Raw genomic sequence first — 22575 nt, 5'->3', positions numbered from 1 at the left:
ATGGACTTTCCATGCCTGGAATGACTTTCCTTACTGTCAGGAGAAGCCTACCAGAATCTCTTGGAACTTCAAAGACCAAAACGTCACTGACATATTGCTGGTCCAGAGCTTCTATCTGAAGTTCTGGAAGCTTTCACTGCAGTCTCATGACATGCATCCCATCCTTGGAATGCCTGCCTTCATTAAGGTGCAGGTTCTTTGAAGAAGGCCACAAGGCACTCTGATGTAGAATAGTGAACCCAAAGTCCAATGGACTTAGGTCTGAACCCACTCTTACCTCCCATGTGGCCACAGCAGGCTACTCACCATCTTTAATCAACAATTTCCCCTAATGGAAGATTAGAACAACAATACTCCCTTAGAGAATACTACTGAAAATTAGAAGAGGGAGTAAAGAAGTATTTGGTATCCAAATGTGTTTATAAATTTGATTTTTTTCCTACCAAGTCCAAATTACCCGCGTTGGGCTGAAGCTGCTTGGGGTAATAAAGCGCATCATGTTTTTTCCCCATTTTTTGTTTTGACAGGCTATAGAATATAAATGCAAACATTTGAATATTTCACATTTATTCTTATTTTTCTCTAGGGAAACAGAAAAAGAAAACTGTTACTTTAAGTATTCTCCCTTAAAATGAAGAGGGAGGGTGGGAAGAAGAAAGGAAGGGAGAGGGAAGAAGGGCAGAGGGAGAAAAGGAGGAAGCTTGTGAGGAGGGAGGGTGAGAAAGTGAAAAGAGAGATCTTAAATGCCTTTATATGAGAAAAGTAGAATTTTATTCAACTGAAAACAGAAATGCTTCCAAAACACTGTGTGTGTAAAGCCCAATTCCTCCACATTTCACAATGTTACAAACACAGGCCAGCCTGCGAATCAAATCAGTGTTTCCCGTCTGCTTGCTGTGGCTACTCCCTGGGCTTTCCGAAGTGGCCTGCTTCTACATTACTGTAGATGAATCTTAAGAAACCACTTGTCAGTTTTCTTACCACGGCTTGGCCGGGAGTTGTGAACATTGGCTCAGAAGACCTGATTTCACGGTGACCGGCCAACACGCCTCACAACTTAGCACTGAGTAGGGCTGTGAGCCAAATTGGCCTTGGCCCTCTGCAGAAAAGAGTTATCCGAAATAACCACAGTAAAGGGATGTGGGGGGGGGGGGGGTTCTGTTCTAATCGTGCAAGTGAAGCTGGCTAAATTCTGTCATTTTCTAAGATTCCCACAATGAAAACAGCAACTATAAATGTGAAAAAAACACCTCAGGACCTAACTTCACATAATATTACTGACTTGGTTCTCTTTTTCAAGATGCTGAAGACACCTCAGAAAGGAACCAACATTATTTCTCATCCTCCAAAGCTTGGCTTCACATCAATCGTTTTAAGAAAATTCAAGAACTTCCACATGCATTAATCCCCAGTGAACTGGATCTTTGTAATATATTCATTCTCAGTGTTTTGGCAAAGTAGCATCATGTCACTGGTTTAATTGGTGGCGGGTTATTTTCCGGCTGTCAAATGATCTTTTCCTATTTAAGAGTCAGAAATCAAAATGCTTACTCATAAAGGAATTGAATAATTTGGAATATGAACAACATAAGTATTTATTTGAAAAACACTTTCCATTTAATTAAAATGGCAAATCAGCTATAGTAGCTTCTTACTACTAATTCTAATTTGCACTCACAGTCATGTTTATTCATCATATTCAAAGATATTGCTCCAGAAAACGATTTCACAAAGTATTCAGAAAAACATATGTATACATACAGTCTCTCCCAAAGAAAGTTAATTATAAAAATAACAAATCCAGGCAATATAAAGCTAAGATACGAAACGAGCTGGCATTTATAAACACAAATAAATAAATATATACAAAAGAGTCTATGCCAATGATGGACAAAGAAAAGCTTTACGATGCAGGGAACAATGATAAGAATAGACGATGATATCTGAGGACCCTAGATGAACACAATGCAGTTAAAAAAAAAAAAAAAGAAAAATAATTAAAAACAAAAACAGGGCAGCTGAATTGATATTATTCTCAAGGTTAGGCTAACCTAAATTTTGGCTCCACAGCTAAATTCCTGCAATTCTGTTCTGAGGCAACCCAACGAAGGTGCAAAGCCCATGCACGGAATGGAGCATAGAATTTGGCTCAGTCTTAAATCCACCTGCAAATGCTTTTACTCAGCTGTTTCTTCATCTCTCCTCACCTGATTACTGGAAATTTCTAACTCAGAGTTGACATCGTTGTCAAATATGAAAAAAAAGAAAACATTTTCCCAGATCTGAATGAATATGAGTAGAAATCAAAGCCACTTTGGAAGCTATCTCTCAGTTACTATTAATTAAATAGGAGCTTTGGGATAGAAATATCATAGTAGAAAGCTAATGAAATTCTATCACGAATCTCTAAGGCTTGGGGAAAAGTGTATGAAGATTCAGTGACTATTTATGATTGATTTTCATCTACATGTAACCTCTGCCAGAATAAGCAGCCTGTTAATAATATGCCTATAGAAAAGGATTTGGCTCTACTGTAGTGAATCTTAGTGACCTTAAGATTTATTTTCCTTTCCTACTATATACACTCCTCCCTTGTGAAAGCCAAGCCAGGGAATGCTCATGTCTCCTAGGGCAATGTTCCATGCTGCTGCAAAATGAAATGGTAATAAAACCCCACACCATATTATCTTACCATCCAGTCAAGTCTGGCAAATAGCTTTATGACTAAAGATCAACAAAAGGTGAGAGGCCCCTCAGATGCTGTACAGCCTGACAACTCTCCTAGGTCTAAGACTGAGAGCCACCTGTTTTTTGAGCAGAGAGAAAGGCTCTCAAGTGCTCAGTCCTGGCTTCTGCCTTTAAGTAGATTGGTGGTGCCAGAATGTCTTCTCTCCTGGTCACTTAGGCTGATGTCTCCCAGAACCTGATACTTCACAGATAACTCAGAGCAAATATAAAGGTACAATATGTACTGAGACCAATTTCTAAGGACCTAGATACAACTCTATCACTTAAAAACAATTTAAATATCGTCTCCAACACATTCACTAGCAAGCATATTACTTAGGGTAGTTTGAAAATTAAGAAAACTGCTTAATATACATGCCTTGCATGCAGAAACCTAATCCATAAAAAACACACCATCTATCTTGCCAGATCTGCTCTGGCTCTTAGAATCAGAGGACTTATGTACAAATGGTTTTTAGACTAGCAATTGCAGACCCACGTGCTTATAAATTATTTTGATTATGACAAGTTAACCCATATGCCTCAGTTTATATTCTCTGGAACAAAGCACTTGAAAAGGAAGAGGCTTTCTAATTGTGCAAACGGAAATGTCTTAGTCTCTAGGGCAAGAACAGGACCATAGAGTCTCAATGATTATATTTCCTAAAAGGGAGAGACTATTATACACAATATGCTTAATGGAAATTCTTGTTCCTCCCATAAGTCTGTGGGTTCAAACGACAGTAGGGGAGAAAAACCAGAGGTCTAAGGGATTCATTCTTCAACAAGTAGTGGGAAGTCTACATTAATGGAAAATCAACATTACACTTGATTCAAATGTATGGGATTAAATTCTAATTAATGATGACGCTTAAGCCTTGTGTCTTGCGTAGGATAAGTGAAATAGTAGAAATTTACAGGGTCTCATATTAACTGGGTCAAAATTTTGGAAATTCTTTCTTTCTTAAGCATATTAATGTCCTGAAGGTTAAGCATTTGGTAGAATAAGAAAGAATTCCTTCCCAATCTTTGGATCAGACATTAAGTATTCTTTTGTATCTGTGGTTGAAATGTTACTGAAAATGTAGAAATGCTACTGCATTCATAGAAACTAGCACCAGAACTTAGTTATGACTAGTTGTATGTTTCTCACTGTTGAGAAAGATGATGTAGCCAATGGCCATATCCAAAACCTAAAAGTGGGGTGTTTATGAGCCATAAACTACACTTTCCTAGCTCTGCCCCTCCCTTGTCTGCTAACTTTAATGTCCCCTGGCTCCCCGAGTTCTGATGAGTCTGATCCAATTATATATTTAAAAAATTCATATCCCCTGTACCTACTGGGTCATGTTACTCTCAGTACTAAAGTTTTAGTGATGGTGGAAATGCCCCCATGGAAGAAATACACTGAAAGACAGATTTTAAAACTTTACAAAAGTCTTCTTAACAAAATACGTTCCTCCTATATGAACATGCAGTTACCTAGGTCATAGCACGTTCACAAGTGCCAGTCATAGCTTCCACAGCTTGCAGATTTTCACATTTCTGTAGACAGATTCTTCTTTATTCTACTAAACACATTAAAACTTTGTGCTGTGGCTGAAGGTGTCTGACATGATAATATTTTTATAGAAGTTATCTGAATGAGCATTGCAATAACCCTTGACTTTATCAATGACCTGGTGGACGGGGATGATTGATGTTTGTTCTCCATCGGCATGGGTCAATTTGGACAAGGACTTGTTCATGGAAGCATTGTCTGAAAGAAATGATACAAAGAGTTAGGCTACAAGATGAGTGGGTGACTTGCCTAAGGGCCACCAGACTGGACACTATTTTGCACATTAAAGAAATACATAAAGGAAATGAAGCTCTGTTTCTTTCTTAGGTTAGGTAACAGGCAGCTCCAAAATTTTATGCTTTTCATCTTCAAAGTGCATTCCCATGCATGAATGAATGCTAATTTGCCTTCTAGTCATTTGTGTTGGAATTTGTTTCAAGAAATATTACCGTAAGTGGTATTTTTCAGAGTCAATGAATAGAATAATTAGAAAATTGCTACAAAAATACACTTGGCAAATAACTCAAAAAAAGCAGGGGCAGATTATATAACAAATAAAAGATGCCAAAACATCTATGGAAGAAATGTTTGGTGCCCAAGATATGATTTCCAAATAATACAGGGAGGGAGAAATGGGAAGGTGACCATGAGTTGATAGGCACAAGGGGATTCATCATACTGTCCCCTCTAGTTTTTATATACGTTTGACACTGTTCATAAAGGAAGTTTTTATAAAATATAACTTAAAGGATTTGGGGGAATAAAGCGAATGGAAATAAACATGAAAGGGTATTTTATTAACTATGCCATAGTCTCAGGATGATGTTATTGCTGATGGCAATAATATCAAAATAATTGAGAGTAATAAAGGACTGCTAAATACATTTCTGCTCTGAATTTCTCACATTGATTCATTAATTTATGTATAAGTTTTTATTTAAACTCCAGTTAATTAACATACAGTGTAATAGTGGTTTCAGGTGTACAATTCAGTGATTCAACACTCAATATCATATACAATTTAAATATTATTTCTCTAGATCCAAAACCTTTCTCAAATTGGTTCAGATAGTCTCTGAAATTCACATAAGCTCTAGTATTTATAAATACATATGGCTGTTTTCATTTACCCTATAAATACCTTCTTGTAAGTATCTATACTCCTCCCCTTCCCAACACATTTTGGAGAAAAATTCTACTCAAAAATTAACCACAGAGATTTCACACCAGATGAAGGAGCAAATGTGACCTTTTACAAAGCACTCAGTTCTCTACATTGTATCTTCCCTATTCACTGCAGAAGAAGCTAAAGCTCTATGATGAAAAACTGCCTCAAGGAACCATGGCTCCAAATCTGGAATGTTCATTGCAGGCATGTTTATGCTTTGAGTAAGCTGCACCCAGTATGTGACACAACATTAAAAATCCATCAGTAATTGATAAAAGCCATCATCACTGTATCTGTTGTCTTTGGAAATGACTCAAATTGTTTAACTGTTGTCCTATGTTGAAACAGACACTAAATAAAATGAAGACTAAAAGAGGAAATGTTGTGTTCATCCCATACTAAAGGAAGAAAGAGAGAATAGATGGCTCATGAAGCACGGCAGAATGATCACATACCAGGACTGGTGAGAAAAAGGTTTAGGGAGTCATTGTAGAAGGGCCCCTCCCCATTTAGCTCTCAGCAAGCTGATTGATTCTGTGTTTCTTTCAGTTCATATATTCACTAGCCATTGGTTTTCTGCTGGGGATTTTTCTATTGATTTAGATATCAGTAACAAATAATTTGTGCTTAACGTTTTTAGAAAACCACACATACTCAAAGAAGCTTCAAGGATACACTCATTTTGCTTCAGTGACAACTTTCAGTGGCTTGACACCTTTCAGATATTTTGATTAGGTCCCTTCCAAATATGTGACCCAATTTTCTGGGTCTTCATAGTGAATAAAGTAAAACTCTGAGCAAGGGCTATATTTCAGTATATATGCTATTCCCAATCCTCTGGTTAGATATTACATCAATAACAATAGAGATTTTGGTTGTAGCTGCAAGTTTGAAAACCAGGGGCTAGGGAAATGAACTATTATTTGACCTAGGCTGAAATGTCAAGCAGACAAAAATCTTCAAAAAGCAGGCTTGGAACTGACAATTTCTCTATTATGACTTCTATGAATGTACCATGACATATCCAGTAATTCATAAGAGCAATGGAAGAGTAAAGAGTTTCTATAACAAACTTCTATAACAAACTTCTATAACAAACTTCTCAAGTACTGCTTTTCTTCCCCCCACTATTCTACCTTATATGTGATCCCTTAACTCCAGAGCATGGTACATTTCCTAGAAGGAGCAGCTTGCAGACACCCCCATGCAGAGAAGAGCCAGCACAGCCACAACCATTTGAAATTTCAGAAATTCCAGCTCAGTGCAGGACTGTCATTGTGCTAGCCGAGAAGTATCGTAAAGAACAAGCAATTTTGCTGGCGCAGCAAGAGTCTTAGTTTAATCCATGCAAACATTCTTTTATTACCTTGCAAAAAATTCATGCATCCAAAAAGTAATAGAAGTTTACCTGAATGATCCACTTTTGCTGAAGGAATGCTCTTAGAAGACATTATCTACACCATAAACATATGAATTTCTAGATCAATTCCAAGAAATAAATTAACTAGATATCCATGATGATATGCAGTGACTTTTTGCATACTCTGAGTGACCCAAGTACACCAGCAGTCCTACTGAGAAATGGCTATGTAGCTAAAGGTCATTCATACATCAGTTGATTGGAAACCATCAATTACTATATCGCAGAAGTAATGTCATATAGCTGACTATATCTTTATGCTAGATGACAAGAACTCATTTAACCCCAAGGGTTTTGTTATGGGAAACAGAAAAACATTAATACATTCCTTAAAAAAAACATACATAACATTTTAAAATAGCAAAGTTTTTCTTTGGTACCTCAATTTCTGAATTTCCTTTTATCTTTTAGTCAGTTTTACCCATGATCCTTAAATACTTCTAAATATTTCATTACTACTTCCAAAATGTCCCCTGTTCCAAATGATCTATCTGTCATCATCTCTCCCCTGGTGACATTTTTCTAGCTATTCTCACATGTGTTAAGAGGACAACAATTTGGCCAAATCCCTATTCATTCATAACTGATATAGAATACACACTATTTGCCTTTTCAAAGGGTAGGCAAAATGAGTATCTATTTTTTTCTTATAAATGAGATTGTTTTCTTAATTTCTCTGCCACCTTATTATTAGTGTATAGAAAAATGCAATAGATTCCTGAATATTAGCTTTGTATCCTATAACTTTACTGAATTCATTTATCACTTATAGTAATCTTGATAGTCTTTAGGGTTTTCCATATATAATATCACGTCATCTACAAATAATGAAAGTTTTTCTTCTTTCTTACCAACTTGGATGCCTTTTCTTTTTCTTGTCTTATTGCTATGGCTAGGACTTCCAATACTATGTTGAATAAAAGTGGTAAGAGTGGACATCCTTGTCTTGTTCCTGATCTTAAAGGTCTGTTTTCACCACTGAGTATGATGTTAGCTGTGGGATTTTCATATATGGCTTTTATTATGTTGAGATATGTTCCTCTAAAACCTACTTTGTTTTTATCATGAATTGATGTTGTATTCTGTCAAATTCTTTTTCTGCATCCATCGAAATGATCATATATGTATATAATTTTAAGGTTGACTAAATAAAGTAAAAAATTCATTCATTATAACTAAAATGTATTTTGTGCCAGGAAACTACCAATTAGGTAGAATAACCTATGTCAGACTATATACCTGTCACCAAATTTCTTACAGAGAAATTGCTGTGCTATGAGAGGATACACAGACCTCTTAATTGAGGTAGACTATTTGCGTACAGGACTCAGGCTGTATCTTATTCTGGAAGAGAGTCCACAGCTTTTATTTGATTCTCAGAAATGTCCTTTGCTCTAAGAAACTTTGAAAACTGCTGGCCTAACCTGTTCCAAGTTTTTAGATCTTTAAGAATTTTGGAATTAACAAACTCTCTAACCACTCAAACATTTTTCCATAATGCTATCTTAAATCTCAGGCAGTGGCCATTCCAGTGGCAAGGTACACAGATCGTGGTGCAAGCAGGGACATGTGGAAGGATTCCAATGTATATGCAGGTCATTTGAAATTTAAGTGTTTGCAATGTGAACATTTACATATACACTGCACATCATACTATTTGCAAAATACCAAATATTAATCTCTTCAGTGCCATTTGCCTCTGCTTATGTTTAATAACTAAACAAATTCAGAGTTAAAAAGTTATTTCTATTATCCTTTTAGAAGCATCTTTAATGAGGAAAGTGTTGGGTGCTAAGTGGTGACAGCTGTTTGCTTGAGGTATATTTAGTATTTCAAAGTGGAAATTCTTCTATTTTCCTTAGAACTATTAAAAGATTGCAACATTTCACACCATTTGCTGGCTATCAAGTACTGCAAGAGAGTCTTTATTTCCACACTGTCTTCAGGATTGGTCATACACATGCTCAGTGTTACAACCTGTGGTCACTGTAAATATCAAGTAGTACCAGGAGATGAACAAGGATGGTGTTTCTCACCATCCTGTATCACTTTCCAAATATTATGTTCTCTATCATATTTATTCAGTGACTTACATAGCATCTTCCAATAACACATCCAATGGTTAAGGAATTGATTCTCAAATGTAATGTACATCCTGGATGGTGTTTCCACCTGTTCCTATGTCAACTTGCCAATTAACTTTCATAGTAAGTTATGAAACATGAACTATGCTTTCTTGTGAGTAATTACAACTCAATTTCTATATTTTTAAAGTAAAAACATAACTTTTGAACTCAGATACCATATTTTAAAAAGAAAACTAAGCTTTGAATCAAATGAAGCAAATAATATTCAGAGGCAATAATATGGCTATGTGGATTCAATTTTGGTTGTAAAGGTTTAAAAACAAGACAAAATCTTCACAAAAGTGCCGGATAAGGTCTTCAAATACATTTTGGTTTTCATAAATCTAACATAAGCACCCTCACGGGCACTGTGATCTATCAATCTTCATGATATGGCAATTGCAATAAAAATATGATGAGAAATGTACCAGAGAACATCTTTCCCACCGCCAGAATAACTCACCGGTGTGGCTATTCCTTTTGAAGTAGGTGGTAGCGCTGGATTTAGACTTGGATGTAAGGTATGTTGAGTTGGACCCAATGGAGCTTGAGGACAAAGATTTTCCTAGGTTATCAGAACTTTTCTTGATGATATTGGTAGCTGTCTTGCTCCAGTCTGAAAGAAATAATATCTCTTCATGAACCTGCTTGAGGGGGAATATGTCCTGTGAAGAATCATCACCACATCAAGAAATTCATCCAAGGCCTCCCATTTTCTTATATGCTAGCAATGGCTCAGAGGAGAGGCTGGCATATGAACAACAATAAACTGAAGTAAGTTTCTTAATTTGACCCGTTGCGCGTATTGTTTAAAATCTGACTTTAATTTTGTAAGGGTGAGAAGCAATCACTGCCAAAAAAAAGTAATACTATTCTTCAAGTATTTTTTTTTATAATAAGAAAAATCTCTTTGCCTAATAATGTGATTGAGGACCTCAAAAACATGGAAAGGTGCACATGTTATAGTGGAACCCCTGGATGTCGGAGTTGTTAAAGTAGACACAGAGCCCTGGGCAACTCACACCTGGCTGGAATTCATGCTTCTCTGCAGAACAGAAGGGTGAGGCCCAGAGCCCTCAGATCTCCTACAGTCCTAATGTTCTAAGACTCCAACTAAGCAACTTCACATCCTCCACCTTTACAATTTTCTGCCATCGGGACTGGGTTGTTCTGACGATGGAAGACCAAATGAGAAAGGTTTCTGATTGACCTCAGGTATAAAACCGATTGCCAACATGCCCCTTTACCTGAGTTGTCTGCTAACCGAAATCTACCACAGCAGAGATGACGCCTCCACTGTTTCTGGACATTCTCCTTCATAGCACAGTGGAAAATAAATATAAATAAGCCTGCAACAAAAGACAATGCAAACATTTAAGCCAAAAGATACACTTTTAAAGATAAATCTTGTAAAACACATAGATTCACTTGAAGTTGTTTGTTTGTTTTTACATCTGAGTCACTAAGAAACAAAGATCCTAAGGAATCTTGAAGTATGTACTAGATGGTTTAATCCTTTAGAACAGAACGCAAAGGTTCAGTTAAAACTAGAATAATAACACGGAGCTGCTTCTGCCTTTGCTGTTCTTTTAAGCAATTATTATGACTTAACCTGAAGATTAAGCGAAATGCACAGTATTCAGTATAAGAGGCATTTAATATTTCCCTTATACTTGTTTTAAAATTATTTGAAAGTACTTCATAAAACTTAGAGAAAAGAGAAAATGGAAAATATCCATAAGTTCTTCATCTATTGTAATTTGTGTATTCTCAGCTGTTTTATATATGCATATTATTGTAAGTTTGGGCCACAGAAAAATGGTATTTTTGCATGTAAAAAATGGCGAAAAATCAGCAAGTTCGGGTGGCTCCACTGGCCTGCTTTAATTTCTCAACATTTTAATACAGAAATATTTCTGTGTTGTGAAACAGTCTTCATATTTATAGGTATTCCCCGAACCCATCAAAAACGAACCGGATCACTAACCGGCTTTGGAAGCCAACCACTTTCAACTTTCTAAGGAGTTTGCTTCTGCATTTTCACCCCCTAATTGATTTCTCCTTCATTTCCTCTATACTTGGTTTTCCCATTGCTTACCAGCATATTCTAGTAACTCTCTGTAAAAATCAAACACAAAATGGTCCTCCTTTAACCCCCAATCTTCTTTCGGCTTCAACTTTTTCATTCCTAGTTCCAAAGCTTCTTAAATGGTTAACTTTTGCTCTCTCCACTTCTTCTCAATTCTTCTTTTCTCAACTCACTCCAAACGGGCTACTACCCACAGCTACAAAGGCACTGCTCTTGTAAAGGTCAGCACAACCCCAGCATCACTAACTTATTTTTTGTTCTCATTTGAGTAGACCCCCTCAACAGCACTCAGCATGATCGACTATTCTCTCCTTCCTGATACTGTTTTCTCTTAGGTATCTTCCTTATTTGCTTCCTGGTCTCCTTAGCAGGTTCCCCAGTTTTACCTGTAAATGTAGACATGTCCATGACTTAGTTCCTGTTTTCTATCTTTTCTATGGCTGTAGAGTCCCAGTAGGTTCTCATCTCCTCTGGGCATGTTGTATGCATGCCATATGCTAATTTTTACACCTGCTCCCAATCCCTTTTCTTGTCACCACCACCTCCACCAGGACGCCAACTCATGCTGCTTACAGGACACCTTCACTGGCTGTATCTCTACTTAGCAGCATCTCAAACCACTAATGTTCTACACAGACATCCTCTTCATCACTACCCTCACACCAATATCTCAGGCTCATTCCTACCCAAAACTACATCACAGGCTCTTCTTTCAAATCTTTCCAGTACTGCTCCCTGCTGCTCAGGTGTCAGATCAATTGCTAACTCCTCAAACAGGGCATCATCAACTGATTGTTTCCTTTTCCTTTTCCTTTTATGTTTTAACCTCTAGTCACACCCTTGCACATACTTTTCTCATGGCCCTTATCAGTACCTGATATTCTTGTATTCCTCATTTATTTATTCATTTGTTTTCTTGGTTGTCTCCTGTTGGTAGATAATAAGCTCCAAGAGCAGAGGGATAGGTGTCACTTAGTGCTGTAGTGGCCATTCCCAGAAGGATACCAGGGACTAAGCAGGAACTCTATGAATGTTTGTTGAATGAATAGTATGATTAACTGCTCATCTATTTTATATGAGTTGGCTGAATACTTATATGTATATTTGTACGTGTTAAATGTATTTGGGGATGGGGGATGAAACGCAGGAGTAGAACACTAATTAAGGATCCATAGACTATAATGAAAATATGTTTACCGCAAAAGTTTCTAAAAAGTATGCAAGTTAGATGCACAGGTACTGCCTTAGTAATGTACCATATGAAGCAGAACATCTACATAAGGGAGGGTCTTTTAGAGGATGTGGGGCTTGAACTGAACTTGAAGAAAGCTTTGGGTGGGGAGGAGGGGAAGTGTCTAAGAAGAGTGATTCATTCAGTGACCCTTACGCACTGCCAAACAGGAGGAACTGTTTCAGGAGCTGGATATTCACAAGTCAACAAGGTAGACGATTATTGCTTTCACGAAGTGAAATGTTTAGCATGGAAAGGTATAAAAGTAAAAATATGACAGTACGCTTAAGGGACATTGACTTATCTGTTCTTTTTTAGTGTTGTATTCATCAAGAAAACTGTAAATTACACTGCAGTGTGTACAATCAGAAAAGTTGGGAAAAGTACTGAAAGTGCTCTCTTTTGATGTATATAGTGAAAGTTGCAAAATATGTCTAAAGTTAGGCTTGTATGTTTTTATGGTTTAATATCGTAACTCAAAATGGCTCAAAATCTTATTATAGAATACATTACATCATGAACTATTAGAAGAGGAGCCTACTGGATGGGCCCGGACTGCAGTGAAGGACCACGGCTGATTCTCTTCCTCTGGGATTGATTTCTTGTTTGGTCATCAGTGAGTGCCTGACACTTAGGAGGTGCTCTATAACTTCCTACTGAAATTACTGGTCACTGATTTCAAATGGACAAGTAGCCTATTAAAAAACTCCTGGGAGGGGCGCCTGGGTGGCTCAGTCAGTTGAGCGTCTGACTTCGGCTCAGGTGTCATGATCTTGCGGTCTGTGAGTTCAAGCCCCGCATTGAGCTCTGGGCTGACAGCTCAGAGCCTGGAGCCTGCTTCGGATTCTGTGTCTCCGTCTCTCTCTGCCCCTCCCCCACTCATGCTCTGTCTCTTGCTTTCTGTCAAAAATAAATAAACATTAAAAAAAAAACAAAAAAACAACTCCTGGGAAATGCAAATGCATTTATCTGAAGGGTATAAACAGATGTACAACAACCTAAATGAAGTAATACTGGGCATCAGTAATATTACCATTTTATTATTTTTTATGATTATATCTTTTATATATATTTATATAAAACTATTATTTTTATTACTAATACTTTCTTTTTAAAAATGTTTATTTATATATTTTGAGAGAGAGGGAGAGAGAGAATCCCAACCAGCTTCTGCACTGTCAGATGTGATGAAAACTGAGATGGTGATCTGAGCTGAAACCAAGAGTCAAACACGTAACCAAATGAGCCACGTAGGTACCCCATTACTACTTTATTCTTAATAAAGTAATCAGTGAAGGAAATACATCCTAGTGACCTAGTTGTTTGTCTGGAATGATATCAGAGAGGGTAGGGAAGTTCTAATTGTATTTTTTTTTTTAACTTTTTATAAATTTTTGAGACAGTGCAAGTGTGACTGGGGGAGAGGCAGAGAGAGAGAGGGAGAGAGAAAATCCCAAACAGGCTCCATGCTGTCAGCACAGAGCCCAAGGCAGGGCTCAAACCCCTGAACCATGAGACCATGACCCGAGTTGAAACCAAGAGTCGGACGCTCAACCAGCTGAGCCACCCAGGCGCTCTGGGAAGTTCTAACTTTAAAAGAAAGCTCTAATAAATATGAACCAAATTCCAGTCATTCTGACCACAAACGAACAGGCACCCACACAGCTCCTGAAGGTCCTGTGCTATGGACAGGAGGGTGCCAGTCTGGTTGGGCAGGAGGAGCTCAAGAGAGGAGACCAGCCTGCAGACTGGCCTGGCCCACGCACAACAAATCTCGGAGCAGGGGGAGGATTTTCTTCCACACTTGAAACCCTCAGAGTCGGTACCTGCAGGCAATCCACCTTCCTGGGGAGTAGGGGGTAGACATCACTGGGTTTGGATCTCACCTTCACACTGACTGATGAAATCGGGTGGCTTTTCAAAGCCTTCCCGCACCTACAACTCCAATTCCCTATGCAGTTTGCTAATACACAGAACCCCTTTAAAAAGTAAACATGCCTTTTACTATCACTGGTAGTGTGAATAGTCAAGGTGTATAAATGATACAAACTGGTTAACAGCTCTTTTTAAGTTTCCGAGAGGTGGTGGCAGTTTCTCAGTAAAGGGAGCAAGAGGCATGGATGCCTGAGGAAAGGTGAACACAAGTGACAGATGCAGGAGCCCCTGCCTCGGTTTACTCTATTTTTGTTAACTGGGGCAGAATCTGTAGGTTTAGTATTTTTGACACACAGCTGAAAATACAGATAACTATGTGTTCTCCATGTGTTCTTTAACAATTGTTTAGCAAAGTCACATATTAGGGCTGGAAGAGATTATAAACTTCAGTTAGAAACTTTCTTTCCCAAGCATCTCTGGCGACAGGGCCTCCCACTGAGTAAATGATTTTCATTCGTTGAGAGCAGAAGGTGAAAGCTGCCAGATGTTGCTTCCCTTGCGTTACACTCAGCAAATTTTATAAATGTCGTATCTACTGGAGGAAAAAAAAACTTCAGAGGTTATGTCTGGTGTTTCGAGGACACTGGGAGAGAACTAATTCTTGGATTCGCTTTGTCACCCTTACTGGGATGCTAACGTGAATTATTTTGAGGGTCTGATGCTGACCAGAGTCACAGAGGAAGAGGTTAAAGATAAGATAAAACTGGCTTAATAAAACAATTTTTTAGATTGCGCAGTGCTGTTCTAAATTATAATTATACGGCATTAGATGACATTGCCTATTTTTAAGCATCTGCATTTGCCAGTAAATATACAGGCATCCAATAAATTCAAGAGACACTGGAATACAAATTAGATTCAAAATCTGAACATCTCCTCTAAACTGCTGTGATAGCAGTCACTGAAATGCTCTGTCCCCCACTATGAATTGTGATGCTACGAGACAAAATTAGATGACAGGCATGAGAAATTAGAATTCTTATGACTTAATATATTTTTAAATGGCAAAGTATTATGCTCATTCTTTAGCCTTGGGATACGTTTCCATTTTAAATCGGAACAGGGTTCTCGTAATAGGTTATTTTACTAGTCATAGTAACTAGACCTTTTCATGTGAATTTAAATTAGTCTGACAATAAATATTATACCCAAATTCTTACAGGACAAACCATCCCTTCTACAGTTCAACTGTGGGAAATGTGGTAGGTATGTGCATCTGGAAGAACGCACATACTCAGTATGGAAAGAAATTCTAAACACTTCAGAAAGGAGGAGGAGAAATGCGGCAGGAGAGCCAAGGGAATCTGGAGGCCAAAGTGAGAAAACAGAGGGCTATTCCCTCCTCAATTCTGAGGGTTGGTGTTTTTTGTTTTTTTTTGTTTTTTGTTTTTTTTTGATCTATTTATAGATCTTGGTGCCAGAAGCACAACTAAGATCATAAAACTTTAGGCTTCTACACTGACATCCAAGGGAATCTGTTTGATTTCTCTTCCCGGTCTATGCTCTCTTTTCTAGCAAATATTTTCCCTTTGAGGATATTCCTATCAACCACACAGCACCTCAAAGAGTATCTCCACACCACCTGGAAAAATATGCTCTTCTAGCTTTCTGGGAAGGGTTTTAAGCTGTGACCAGGGACCAGGATAATTGGCCTTTATTCTTCACACTGACTTACAGCTTTATTTAACTGACCAGGGAGTAGGGAACAATGTCCATAAAAGCTGGAAGCTGAAATGGCTGAAAAGATTTGAATCAGAATTAAAGCCTTTACTTCATCTTGACAGGTTAGTGCTAGTTCCATGAGACCTTCATATCTCACAAAACAGAGCTCATGATGGTCAGTCCCTCTTTGGGTGTATTTTAGCCTGAAAAACCACTGCTCTAATGAATCCACGCCAAAGTTCCTTAGCAATAGTTTCTTAAGCTTGATAACTGCCTTGATTCTCTAATTTACTCACATGGATTTAGATCCCATGCTGGAACAAGAAGAAAAACAAAAACTTGAACCAATTTTAAATGAAGAGATATCTAACCCATTCTCTACCCACCCATCCCCCCTCACCCTTATTTTCCTTTTACTACCATCTTTCACTAATTAGAGGTATCTGATCACTAAAAAAACAAAAATTTAGGGGCTCCTGGGTGGCTCAGCGGGTTAAGCGTCTGACTTTGACTCAGGTCACAGTCTCACGGTTCATGGGTTTGTGCCCTGTGTCGGGCTCTGTGCTGACAGCTCTGGGCCTGGAGCCTGCTTTGGATTCTGTGTCTCCTTCTCTCTCTGCTCTTCCCCTCTCTTTCTCTCTCTCTCAAAAATAAATGAATAAACATTTAAATTTTTTTTTTTTAATTTAGACCACTATGCAAATTCAAGATGTCTTACTTCTCAGCAACTTTTGAAATTTTCTTATTTAAAATAAATGACTTTTTCAATCCTGACAGAGGATGGCGTCCCAAGGGTGTGGGAGGGTGGGGCTGCCCTTGGGCATTGTCAAGGAGGAAAAGGTAAGGAACCCCACCTCCTCAGATCCCCCCAGGGAAGCACACCACAGGCCAAAGCTGGGTCAGCAAATACGGTGCAGTGACACCTCTAAGAACCATCTAAACTTGGAGTGAGAAACATTCTGAAAACTCTCATCAAAAAGTGGATTTGGAGGATGCCTGGGTGGCTCAGTCTGGTGAGCGTCCAGCTCTTGATTTCGGCTCAGGTCACGATCCCAGGGTCATGGGATTGAGCTCCGAGTCAGGTTCTACATTGAGCATGGAGTATGCTTAGGGTTCTCTCCCTCTCTCTCTCTCTCTCTCCCACCCTCCCTCCCTCTCTCTTCCTCTGCTCTCTACCTTCCCCCACCCCCCCACCCCCACTCCTGCTCTTTAGAAAAAAAAAAAAGTGGATCTGGTTTTTGATATCTAGTCCTTTCATTGACCTGAGAACACCTTCAAGCAGAATGTTGGAAAAAAAAAATAATAATAATAAACTTCCTTCTAAGTACTGGCGCTATATTCGCTGCAGATGTTATGGTCTGTGTTTAACCTTGGTCTTTAAAAAAGCTATTTAACTATGTATTTAGAAAAAAAAATTCTGAGCCTCAATATTTTGGCTAGGAATTTGGCCCCCACATGGGACTCATTCTCTTTGGCTGATTCTGGCAAAGACTGTGGCTTTCTGAGGCAGATGTAAAATGAGTAGCCAAAGGGATGTTCTCAGATCTTTAGCCTGATTATCAAAAGTTGAAAAAAAATAATTGCCAAGGAACAGTTCCCCTTGGATATAAAAATGAAATCTGTACAGTACAATTCAGGACAGCACATATTGCCATTCTTTTGCGGCTCTAAAAGGTCATTTTCGAGAAGCCGTGGTGGAGGGAAAAAAAAAGCAAACCAAAACCAAAACCTCAGGTCCTCTGCTCCTAATGAGTGCTTTATTAACTAAAAGCAACTGACACTTGGAGCAAGACTGTCATCAACAAATTCCGACAAATGGCCTCAGTTAACTTTTTCTTACTCTGGATAATAAAGATCCAGAGTCACAATTAGGGGGAAGATTGCAGATGTAGGTAAGTTCAGGGATGCAGGGTAGACTCAGTGCGGGTAGTAATGAAGAGTGAATGGTATCTTAGGTCCACAGGTACAAGTGGTTCTGGAGTTTTGATGGGAAAATCAATCAAGAATTAATCAAACCACGTGTGGGCAAAAAAGGATGCATATTCTAGATAACTGCTTTTCGATACGAATGGTCTAGATTACCTCTAAGTCCCCCAGCAAGCCTGAGTCCATGTCTCTGAACAGCTCATATATTCTGTTGTCACATAGACATAGCCAGCTGGCTGCGGGGCTGGGTTTATGGCTCTCTTTGGGAACCTCCTGAATCCTGCTTTCATACTACCAAGATGCCCTTTAGAAAATTATTTCTCTGTGGCAGAAAATGCCGTGCCAAAAGATGAGTAATTTATTTCCTTGCAGTGTGTAACGTCTCAGCCAACATGATGTCGTCTCAGATGTTAGGGTTTAAAGGTGGTTCCTCTATTTACGTTGGCACCGATTTCCTAATGTTGCACATGTGATTACAGCACAGTTTAACAGTCAGGAGGCTCCTGACCCTTAATTTGATTTAATTTTCTTAGCTTACCAATAAGGTTAAAATAATACTAATAAATATATGTCCCTAAGTTGTTTTTTTTCTGAATAAGGGTAAGAGTAAATTACCATTTACTCATTAAACATTTAATTACTAATGGATTTTCTCAATGGATACAGATACTCACTAGAAACTTTGAAACAAAAAACTGAAAGGGCAGTGATTTGTTTTATTTTTCTTATGCTTTATCCCCTAATATGTAATATGCCATGTTATAAATATTACATTGTCGATTCCAACTGATCTTAGGGGAGCTGTGAACTCTTCTGAGCCTGTTTCTTCATCTATAAAATGGAGACAATACCCTCTTTCTTGGGTACAGACTTTTTACGCTTGTTTTAAGAATTACATCAAATCATGGATGTTGTGTGAGAGTTTTTTTGTAAGCCACAATGCAACTGTGAAAATATAAATTATTTCTGTTGCTCTGGGTATCTTCATATTTTCAAATTAATGGCAAACATTATCTCTGAGTAGACTGATAATAACCTTGTGTGTTCGCAACGGCAGCTTCTATTTTCAGAATTATAAAAGATGGGCTGACTGTGCCCGAGACCAGTAATCAATATTGTAGAATTCACATGCTTGGAAAAGGAAAATTGAAGACCAAGTTCTTGTTATGGGACTAATAACAGATCTTGATAAACTTGCCAGGAGTGTTAAACTTCCCTATGTGTTGAAAAAACCTAATCTAGTTGATAGTATCAAATATTTTGGTATAGTTAATGAAAAAAAACCATACAGTCTGAATATTGTTTATCACTTAATTTTTTTTTTTAATTTTTTGAGAGACAGAGCACAAATGGGGGAGGAGCAGACAGAGAGAAAGAGGACCCCAAGCAGGCTCCGCACTGTCAGTGCAGAGCCCAACATGGGACTCAAACTCACAAACTATGAGATGGTGACCTAAGCCTAAATCAGGAATCAGCTTCTTAACTGACTGAGCCACCCAGGCGCCCCATTGTTTACCACTTAAATTTTTTTTTTTATTTTGTTTTTGAGAGAGATGCGCATATGCAAACTGGGGGAGGGACAAAGCAGAGGGAGAGGGGTAGAGAGAATCTTAAGCAGACTCCATGCCCAGTGCAGAGCCCAATGTGAGGCTTGATCTCAGGACTGTGAGATCATGATCTGAGCTGAAATCAAGAGTTGGATGCTCACCCGACTGAGCCACCCAGGAACCTCTATCACTTTTATTATAAGCAACTATGTGCACTTATTTAATCACAGACAATAATCTAATCCTACAAGTATGTCAATATGGTTAAGAGACAGAGGTGCCCAAGGGGACTCTGGCCAAGACCTTCTCAACAATCAGGGAACTGCCTTTTACTTCTTTAAAATGCGTTACGTTGTATTTCCTGAAGTGCAGGCTAATGTTCCCAGGCATGTGAATTATGATATGCTTTTGTCAAACATCTGTTCCCTTTTAAATAGCAATTTGTACACCATACCATTTTCTCAAGTTGTATTCTTCAGAAAAAAAATTAAAATTTCAAATGCAGTGATCTGCCAGTTTATCTGGTGAAAGCAGCGAAGACAGTAAGAACAGATATGCAACCCCACCATGGCAAGAGAAGACACAGTTATCTTTTCATCTTAAGAGAAAAAAAAATCAGTAGACTGATTAAAATATAACTTACTCAAGCGAAGAAGAAAAAATAAAAAGAACAAAGCAATGTACTGTGAAAAATTAGAAAATAATAGACTTAGGCTTAAGCTGGATTCAACTCATGATTTCATTTGCTTATTCAAGTAGGTAAAATTTAAGCTATGACACACAGATTATAATAATTCTCTGACACCATTTTTGGCAGTTAAGTTGTATGGCTGTAAATGTACATAAAAAATTAAAAATGCATATAATAACAAAAATACATATTAAAACTGACCCTTAAAATAAAATATAAAAATAAAGCATGTATAACCTTTTAATATGTAGGCTATGTAAATTTATGTAAGCACCCATATGATCATACATGTATATGTGTGTTTGGGCACCCTCACATCCATACATGCATTTATTTCCAAGAGTCCTGAAAGATAAAATGGATTTTTAGCATGTTTGAACCAAAGTTTTGAAGACATACACAAAAATGGAAAGAAACCTGTTCGCCAAAGCCACTCATGTGACACAGATGCCCTGATCTGACTACAGACCCAGCTTGGACACCTGTCATTCCTGCACACAGCATCTCTAGAACACTAAAAGGTGAGGGGTCCGATTTTCAGATGTTTCATTACAAGCTACATCTGAGATTAAAATCTGTTTGGCATAAACTTAATTTTCATAATATTGTATTACACTCTACATCTTTGGCCACTGCTAAGTCTAATAATAATAGGCTTCAGTTAGCTAGAATATCGCATTAAGCAAGAAGACCACTCACCCTGACCATTCTAAAAAAATAATTTTTTTTTAAGTTTATCTATTTATTTTGAGAGAGACAGAGAGAGCACAAGTGGAGGAGGGGGCAAGAGAAAGGGAGAGACAGAGAATCCCAAGCAGGCTCCGTACTGTCAGCGTGGAGGTCAATGTGGGGTTCGAACTCACAAAACCGTGAGATCGTGACCTGAGCCTAAACCAAGAGTCAGACACTTAACTGACTGAGCCACTCAGGCACCCAAGAGTTTACTTTAATGAGCAAACCAGTGATGAGTGTCCTGGGGCAGCATACTTCCAAAATTTCTCTTGACTCCATTCATGTATTTCCAGCTCCCCCATCCCCACTGCAGTCTAAAATACCTCACTGCCTTGTCTCACCCGGACCATTGGAATAGCCTCTTCTCTGCTTGCCATACAGCCACGGCTGGGCCATTCTAATCCCTTCTCCATAGGTCCAGCTTCATTTTATACAATGCACATCTGATCATGTCATTCCATACCTAAAAGATTTCAAAGACTTTCCACTGGTCTTAGAAAGATCAAAATACAGGGCCTTATGGTCCAGCCCCAGGCTCCCTTTTGTGCCATGCACATCACTCTGTCACTCTATGGCTCATTCTTGGTTCTCTGGTTATAGGAACTTTCTTTTAATTCCTGGGGCATACACTATAATCACTAATGATAGCAGGTTTTTTGCACACGGAGTGTCCTCCACCCGGAATCATCTCTTCTCCGTTTCTACATCCACCTCCACCTCGTTTATCCCTGCCGGTCCTTCAGATTCCAGCTTAGACACCACGGCTTCTGTCATGTGCTCCCAACACCACCAGCTACATTTCATATGGTGGCTATCTGATTAATGTCGGTCTTTCCTACTAGAATAGAAACTCCGTGAAACAAGTGGGATCGTGTCAAGGTTTTTGTTTGTCTGTTTTTGGTGGGTTTTTTTTTGCCGGAATAAAAAAAAAAATATCAGAAAGAATAAAAAAGACAAAGTAGTTTGCCTAAGTACTACCTGAGTTCTCTGAATTGTTTCTCTAGACTGCCTAGGTTCTATATGCATCTTTGAATAAAGCATATGCTTTCAACAACAGCCAAGCCTCTCTTAGACGGTTCAGAAAGTGACTCAAATAAAAACCATCAAGCGATTTTCTGTAGCGTCCTGACAAGTTTTTGTACAGACCTGGCCAGTAAGCAATTGTTGGTGGGCTCGTGTGCTCTGGACCACTGTGTTTTAATGTAAATTTCCTTTTCAGGAAGTGTTTTTAATGTCCCTGGGATGTGCAGAAATCTGTTCTGATTTTATGTAATTTTAACATCAGTCTTAAAAGTTAGCGATTCATGCAGAGCTGTGACTTGATGATGGTTTAGAACATTTTTCCCTCCTGACAGGAGACCTATCCTGGGAAAAATAAAACATCCCAATTCTCATTAATGGAAACAGAGCTGAACAGACAACTGTAGCTGTTGAAGGTTACTGAAACTGCCAGGAAATTCTAAAAGCAAAAACAAGGTTGGGCTGGCAGATTAATGGGCCCGAAACATAAAACCATGGAATTTCTAATGTTAATGGACATTTCTGTCAATATTTATCTAGGCACTTTAAGTTGTATATTATAGAAGAGATTAACTAGGGGAATGCTCACTTTACAAAGCTAGATCCTAATGAAGATGTGTTCATAATGCTACCTATCCAGTTTCCATCTTTAGGAGGGGTGCTTCAGGCTTATTATTCTATTTACTAAAGATAATGAGCCCACATATTTCCTCTATTATGGGACAGTGAACCTGAATAAA

The 22575-nt window shown here is 38.3% G+C and overlaps 1 protein-coding gene across 5 annotated transcripts in view; it reads right to left on the bottom strand.

Moving 5' to 3' along the window:
- Positions 1–1570: 1570 nt before the first annotated feature.
- Positions 1571–22575, bottom strand: part of ADGRG6 (adhesion G protein-coupled receptor G6) — a 142379-nt gene continuing 121374 nt past the window's right edge. For 4 of the 5 annotated variants that reach the window (XM_058735479.1, XM_058735477.1, XM_058735480.1 and 1 more), the window contains 3 exons: positions 10250–10351; positions 9466–9618; positions 1571–4486 (listed from right to left, as the gene is read on the bottom strand). In XM_058735479.1, the coding sequence (XP_058591462.1) occupies positions 4308–4486; positions 9466–9618; positions 10250–10351 (434 nt within the window). In that variant the 3' untranslated portion in view covers positions 1571–4307. Of the gene's footprint in view, positions 4487–6864; positions 6911–9465; positions 9619–10249; positions 10352–22575 lie in introns of all 5 variants that reach the window. The other variant, XM_058735481.1, reaches the window with a different exon arrangement.

Source organism: Neofelis nebulosa, chromosome 6, assembly GCF_028018385.1.
Source record: "Neofelis nebulosa isolate mNeoNeb1 chromosome 6, mNeoNeb1.pri, whole genome shotgun sequence".
In the NCBI taxonomy this organism is placed as follows: domain Eukaryota; kingdom Metazoa; phylum Chordata; class Mammalia; order Carnivora; family Felidae; genus Neofelis; species Neofelis nebulosa.
Note: the sequence above shows the minus strand (reverse complement) of the source record. Positions and strands in the feature narration are given on the sequence as shown.